At 40.0% G+C, this 7,867-nt stretch overlaps 1 protein-coding gene across 2 annotated transcripts; it reads left to right on the forward strand.

Annotated features, from left to right (window-relative positions):
• Positions 1 to 5,304: 5,304 nt before the first annotated feature.
• ATbp ((A+T)-stretch binding protein) lies at positions 5,305 to 7,458 on the forward strand. Of its 2 annotated transcripts, none has more exons than XM_017144999.3 (2): positions 5,305 to 5,821; positions 5,877 to 7,458. In XM_017144999.3, the coding sequence occupies exons 1-2, from the start codon at positions 5,642 to 5,644 to the stop codon at positions 6,840 to 6,842; spliced, it is 1,146 nt and encodes a 381-aa protein (XP_017000488.1). In that variant the 5' UTR covers positions 5,305 to 5,641; the 3' UTR covers positions 6,843 to 7,458. The 2 variants fall into 2 exon arrangements, with proteins under 2 accessions (XP_017000488.1, XP_017000480.1); XM_017144991.3 differs by having other exon boundaries at positions 5,318 to 5,821; positions 5,874 to 7,458.
• The last annotated feature ends 409 nt before the right edge of the window (positions 7,459 to 7,867 follow it).

The following is a 7,867-nucleotide window of genomic DNA, read 5'->3' on the forward strand; positions in this document are numbered from 1 at the left end:
ATTTATATTATAGTATTATAGGATAATTATAAAAATCCACCGCCGCTTCCATCCTACACCACCAGTTGAATATCTAAAATCATGTCAATACAGTAAACTTAAATTCCGCCTTTTTCTTTTATAGCCTCTTTCCATAGAGTCCATCCGTTTGAAACGGTTGGGATTTTTGACGAATGTGAAACTCGTGTTCTCACAGAACTCCATCCTCCATCTACCATCCAATAACAGCAGACTGAAGAGCAGTTGCGTTGCTCAGCTCAACATTAACGAAGGGGGATTTCAACTCGGGAAAACTGTCGTAAAATTGCGTTCTCCTAATTTTATTGAAGAATAATACAAAATATAGATTAGGAAAATAGTTAAAAAACATATCTGAACGTTTATTACATATCCTATAACGAGTGTGCATGGATATTGCTGACTGGGGGGAGCCTAACCTCCCGTACCCCACACTCCGCTCTTACTACGCATCTGTCTAGCCAATATTAATATGGCAAATTTGTAAACAAAGCCAAATGTGAGCTGTTTTGGTCATTTATAGCAACTTTGGTACTTTATAGGAGTACATAGTACACCTTTAATCAATATTAGTATCAATATTAGTATAATCAGTATTAGTATTTACGAATTGCAGAACATATTCTGAGACTTCGCTGCAAACATTGATGTTTTCGTACGCAGAACAGCTTACATTTTTGCCCACTCATAGCAACCTGTTTGCGAATGCTTTTCCGCCCATAGCAAACTACAAATAATTCAAAAAACCCAAATGATAAATGCTGTATCTGCTGCGGATAGGAAATACATTTTTGTGAATACTAAAAATAAACTCAAAAATTTACATCAGTGAGGCTACGGCATAATAATTGAACCGAACAGTGTCGTGGAATAACCGCATAAGGAAATGGTAATGCGGTTATTCCACGACATTTTTCGGCTCATTCATTGGAGCATTCATTAGAGGCTTAGAAAGGGACAAATATGTTTACATGTACTGGGATTTGTTTGGATAAGATGACATGGTCACTTAGAATTTAGATGTTAAACATATGTAATTGTTTTTAATTTTATCATATTCGGCATTAATTTTTAGAAAGGCAATTTTATATACATTTTTAGGCGCAGTTGTGTCTTCATTTAGAAATGTGAGCGTTATTTTTAGTTGTCAATGGAGTAATTAGGCTTTAAAATAATTTTTAATTGTTCTTATTTGTTCATAGCACCTAATTAGTCGCAAAAGGTTTGACAATTCAACCAAAAAGCATCAAATCCATTTTTATTATTGATCCCATTTCACAGTAGCTCTAATGAAGGAGCAAAATTGAACTTTTATTGGGTCATTTTAAAATACCAAAAACTACCAAAAGTGCCAATCGGTTTTCACAATTTTGCTCATTAATTGCTCATTGCAGCTGACATATATCTGTCTTGTTCGCACATACGTAAAACCGTATAGACTGAGAAAAAATTGCTCTAATGAATGAGCCGAACAATGATTCCACTACTACGGTTATTCAACCGCATTATAGGGTCTTCCCACAGAGCTCCATCCACCATCTACCATCCGTTGAACGGATGGTCCGTAAGGTTTTGCCGTTCCGAAAATTTCCCAGTTAGTCCGCCATCCAATTTTGACGGACTTTGACGGGCTCTTTTATGCGATAGTTAGGCGATGTTTTCTCGGTGCAACTCTGAATTCTTCCTCTTGACTGTGAAAATTGGAACGATGACTGGGAGAACTAATCAAATCGATGGCGGGAAAAAATTAAATAATGCTTCAGCTCATTGTTTTTTTGGCTATTGTTGAATTATTTGTATTTGTTATAAGTGGAAAAGCGTTCGCAAACAGGTTGCTACGAGTGGGCCAAAATGTAAGCTGTTCTGCGTACGAAAACATCGATGCAAATTCTCAGAATATGTTCTGCACTTCGGAAGTAATAACTAACCCTTATTAAAAGTGTACTATGTACTTCTATAAAGTTCCAAAGTTGCTATAAAAGCCTAGTACTCAGTTCGGCTAAGAGTTTCACTAGTCGAAAAATATTAATCATTTAGTATGACCGAAGTTTTCGGAGTTCATCCGCAATGCATGGTCTTACTCTCAGCAAACAAATCAACTGGCGCCAATTTTAAAATATTACAAAACGTTGAGCCGACCTAGGTCGCAAGCTTTAAATTCCCTGTTGGAATGGCGATATGTATTGCAGCAACTCCTACAGGCAGTTTTCCAATGGTTTTTGTGGTTTTCCTTCCATTTATACATTGTTATTGGCAAACCGCTTCTGCACAAACACAGCCAAAGATCAAATTTTTTATTCTTTGGGCAGCGGCTAAAGGCGTTCATCGGAATTCATCCGCTAAATCTAGTATTTTTTTTGGTATTTCCTTACCATATCCTTAGCTCAACTGAGTACCGCGGTGAAAAAAGTCCCCGGCTAAAGGCTTTAGCTACCTATTTGCCTCTCGCTTACTCCTATGCTTAGCTAGCAGTTTTCGTCGTACTGAGTACTAGGCTAAATAAACAAAACAGCCAAAATTTGGGTTTGTTTCCAAATGTGCCATATTAATATTGGCTAGACAGAGGCGTAGTAAGAGCGGAGTGTGGGGTACGGGAAGTTATGTATGTATACATACTCGTTGTAAAAGCTCAGATATGTTTCAAAACTATTATTTTATGCTATTTATTTTATTATTACACCCGTTACTCGTAGAGTAAAAGGGTATATTGTATTCGTGCAAAAGTATGTAACAGGGAGAAGGAAGCGTTTCTGACCCCATAGTGTATATATTCTTGATCAGGGTCACTAGCCGAGTCGATATAGCCATGTCCGTCTGTCCGTCTGTCCTTCTGTCCGTCTGTCTGTCTGTCTGTCCGTCTGTCCGTCCGGATAAACGCTGAGATCTCGGAAACTACAAGATCTTGAAGGTTGAAATTTCCCACACATATTCTTGGGCTTCCTACGCAGTGCCACGTCCCCTCTAACGCCCACAATCGCCCACTAAAAATTTTAAAATGTGTGCCAGACACATTTTACACACATTTTGCCCACACTTTTAAAGATTACTGAGAAGAAATGCAATTTTGTTGTGTATATGTATACCTATCGAAATATAAAAGACTTTTTTTAAATCGGACCATTCATTAAAAAGTTATGCGCAATCAAAATTTTAAATATCCATATCCCTCGCACTCCCTTCAGCTGAGTGACGGGTATTAAATAGTCGGGACACCCACCCGATTACAATAAGATTACGATCGATTTGCCGAGTTGAAATCCCCTTTCGTAAATGTAGAGATGAGCAACTGCTCTTCAAGTCAGCTGTTATCGGATGGTGGATGTCCTCTGTGGGAACACGAGTTTCACATTTGTCAAAAATCCCAATCGTTTCACACGTATAGACTCTATGGGAAGAGGTTATTAGCCGATGTGAGTACTAGACTTTAAGCGAAAACCACCACTGTGTGCACAGGCTATTATGCCCTTTTGACCCTGATATAAAAATATACAAAAGGAAATGATTCTTGAGTGGTATGGTTTTTAATATTTTCGTGTGTTCTGAAGATTGCACACCAAAGACCTTCTTATAGCGCCTTCCCACACAGATCGATTAATCATCCACAATCCGTTCAACGGATGGTCCACAAGGTTTTGCCGTTTCGAAAATGCCCATAATTTGTTTTCTTTTACTATCGCATCAGAGAGCTGCAACGAGTATGATCGAGTACGATCGATCATCGCGCGATCATTTTCGTTTAATCCGGTAAACTCACTCGGCAACGAATAATCACGAACAAACCCGAAAGCCAAAGTACGATCCGATCAACTACCCGACTCGCTTCGTAACGATCAATGATGTGATTTTGAACTTCGGGTGTAGGTGAACAAAATGATCGTTCCGAAGCGCTCAATCGTTCCCGATGATTGCGACCTCGAGTCAGTTGTACATGAATAGATTGTGAACGGATTAATATGATTTCTTGTGACGACGAAATAAAATAGATGGAGAGTGCACTTCAATGTATTACACACAAAAAAAAAACTTGGTAAAATTGACCAACAAAGATAGTTACGTAACTATTAAAATGGTTACGTGTATTTTGTTTTTGCTTTGGGTTTGTGTCTTTGCTAATTGTGTGTATTTTGTTATTGTGAAATGACTATTTACTTAGTAGAATTGACAATTTTGCTGGTTAGGGCCTGTTTGACAATTATTACAGTTGATTTTACCAAGTTTTATTTTTGTGTGTACATATATGTTTATTGAGAAATATTTATTCCATATGAAACTTTTTCCTTTCCGGTGGCCTGACAACGTGTAGCTTCCATTTGATATTAGTTCTAAAACGCTTTTAAAATCTATTACTTGTTGTCATTTTGTGCAAATATAAAAATATGTTGTGCCAAATATAAAGCAATAACACGAACTGCATTGTCATACCGATAGGCGCGAAGCACGATCACACCAATCGATTGCACAAAATATTCGATCACAAACGGGTAAAATCTTCAAGCCGAACGTTCACACACGATCAGATCACACACTTGAACGATCACAAACGATCATTCATGGCACGATCGCATTCGCTCACCGCTCATTTCATTTCGCTCACCCGAAGCGATTAATCAAAACGGATACGAGTAAATGATCGGGTGTACCCGAAAATGATTGACTCGTTGCAGCTCTCTGTATCGCATAGTTAGGCGATGTTTTTCCTTAAATTTCACAACTTTCCAAATATCCAAATTTGACAAACTTTTTTTTTCTTTTTATGCAATAGTTTGGCGATATTTTTTCGGTGCGACTCTGAGTTCTTCTTCATGACTGTAAAAAATTGGAACAATGACTACGAGAACAAATTAAACTGATGGCAAAACATTAAGTATTGCCTAAGTTTATATTTTTCACTTGGCTATTGGTAAATTATTTGTAGTTTGTTATGAACGGAAAAGCATTCATAAACATTCGTAAACACATTGATAAAAACATAAATGTTTGCATGCAAGTCGCAGAATACTTTCTGCAATTCGTACAGAATAAGTAATATTCATTAAAAGTGTAAGTACTCCAATAAAATTCAACTTTGTTATAAATTACCAAAAAATTTGTTTATATTTTTCTATATTAATATTGGCTGGACAGTGGCGTAGTAAGAGTAGGCTGTCGCCCAGCCAGAATTTTGTATGCTTGGATATATATATTGTAATTTCAAATATGTCTTAAACTTTTTTCGTATGCTATTTATTGTATTATTCAACAAGAGGACTAAAAAAACAACATTTTACAACAGTTTTGCCGATTGGAAATCCCCCGTCGTCTATTTCGAGATTAACCACTGCTCTTCAAGTCAGCTGTTATTGAATAGTGGATGCATATGGCGCTCTGTGGAAATATGCGTTGCACATTCTTAAAAATCCCAGCCATTTCACACGGATAGACACTTTGGGTAGAGGCTATTAACCAACATTTTGTGTAATATTTCGAAAATAGCCGATAGTATTTAGTGGCTAGGCGATATGGCTTCGAAATATGCCGATAGTTAATCGACATTGTCGATTGTGCCCAATCTGGCCGATAGCAAAACAATAACAAAAAAACCTAAACATAAACAAACACGAGCTCGTCGAAACTAAACGACGCCATGGGTTTTCCGCGCATCCTCAGCAAGAACAACAAGATCTACACGAAGCTGGGCGAGTTCTGTTTGTCGGGGGATAGCTTTTGGATTGTTTGCCACACGTGCCAAGAGGAGCTCCAGACGCAGGATCAGTTCTGGAAGCACATACAGGATGAGCACAACTTCATGCACGGGGTGGCCAAGGTGGGTTGTGTGTGATTTTATTGCTTGAGGGCTAATCGTCGTTCATTTGCAGCAGGAGCACAGTCGGACCTCCAGTTACTGCCTCACGGATGTGGAGGCTGCGGCAGCGGCGGCCACTTCAGGTGGTAGCTCGCAGCAGGGCTCAACTGCTGTTAGTGTGCCCCTGGCTTTGTATCACTGCTCCACCAAGTACTCCGAGGAAGAGCAGCGTGAGGTGGAGCTCCACGAGCAGCAAGTTCAAGTACAACAGCAGGTGCAACAACAGGTACAACAGCAACAGCAACAAGCGCACCAGCAACACCACGCTCAACAGCAGCAGCAGCCACACCAGCATCTGCAGCAGCGCGATGTGGCCAAGGAGCTGGCCGAACTGCATGCTAATGCAGTGGCTGCCGCCGCAGCTGCCGCTGTGGTTTCCACAGGCGAGGGAAGCACACCCAGTAATAGCGGCATTGATATCAAGATAGAGCCCGCCAGTCTCACACTAACACCCGAAATGCAGGCTGCTGCAGCGGCTGGCGGGACCATTTATCATCTGCCGCATCTAGTGCCAGCACCTGCGCCGCCTCCACCACCCACGGCGGGATTTGTGAGTGTCAGTGCCAGCACAAGCACCTCCAATACAGTCAGCACCACACCGCCCAATGTGCTCCAGCAGCAACAGCAGCAGCAGCAACTCAACATGTCCGTCGTCCCTTCCACGACAATGGCCGCTGCGATGCTGGCCGCCAGTCAGGAGCAGCTACCAAAGGACTCCAACAGCACGACTGCCAGCGCCGGGAGTGCAGTGTCTTCAGATGACGGAGAACGCTGGTACGTCTGTGACTATGAGACATGCGGCCTGAAGTTCAAGTACAAGTCCAGAATGGAGCTGCATCGGGTGGTGCATAGCAAGGAGCGGCGGTTCAACTGCGAACTTTGCAGTGCGTCCTTCAAGCAATCGTGCAACCTGTCCACGCACCGAAAGAAGAAACACGCGCTCAGGGGCATCAAAAGCGAGATACTGCCGCAGCGCTTTTAGGTTGTAGATAACTCAAGCCCAGCCTTAAGATCCCCTAATTGTCACTTGTTTAGCTTACTGAAAGTCAGTCACTAGGACTATATTCTAGCCAGCAATTCTCATAAACTCTGTCCGAACATTTCGTCTTAGTTTATGAGGGTTGCGAACCTACAATACTTGCATGCTTGCCACACGACTAAGAATGTTTTTACCTTTTCTTAAAAGCCTTAAAGGAGCAGGAACGACAAAAATCTCTTGGTTTGGCGATCACCAGAAAATGTTTAAGGTGTTTCAGAATCTCAATATTTGCATTATTGTATATTTCCAAGCCGATTCAAAAACTTATTTGGTTGCAACTTGCCTTAAAAATAGAGTTCCAAACTACCCCGATGACACCCCCAATTGTAAATTAAAAACTTACCCACTGCAATACTCTTGTGGCAGGCAAGCAACCTACCTGATATATATTTATATATTCTTATATATATATATATATATATATATAATGTCTAATGTAGGCTTAGTTTCCCTTGTAAATGTAGTCTTAATGTTGAAGCGGGGTTATGTTAACCTCCTACGATTTAGATGTACATGTAATCTTTTATATAGATGGGGTTAATTAAAAATCTATACAAAATTTTCGGGACGATTATGTTGAAATTCAACCGAAAAAATTAACGGGGTCCTAGAACTTGTGCTGTTTCGGATGTATTGAGTAACTTTTCTCATACTTTTTTTTAAGAACTTCTTCTATTGCATGTAAAACGTTTACTCAAAGGGTCTTTTTCTCCTCTTTGTGGTAATTGGCTAGTTTGAAAGTGTTTATTTTGATACATACTGACGAGAAAACGGCTGAAAAGTTTTATGGGACACCGAAATTTTACTTTCGGGAGCAATTCGCTTAGAAGAGTTGAAGTTACAGTTGAGCAGGGTTATCTACGTCAGTTGTTCAGTTAGTTACACTCTATAAATATACATGTTCTGAGACCAGAACGATAAAGATGGTGTATGTACCATAAGATCAGTCAATCAAAAGCAACCAATCA

The sequence above is a fragment of the Drosophila takahashii genome, chromosome X (assembly GCF_030179915.1).
Source record: "Drosophila takahashii strain IR98-3 E-12201 chromosome X, DtakHiC1v2, whole genome shotgun sequence".
NCBI lineage: Eukaryota > Metazoa > Arthropoda > Insecta > Diptera > Drosophilidae > Drosophila > Drosophila takahashii.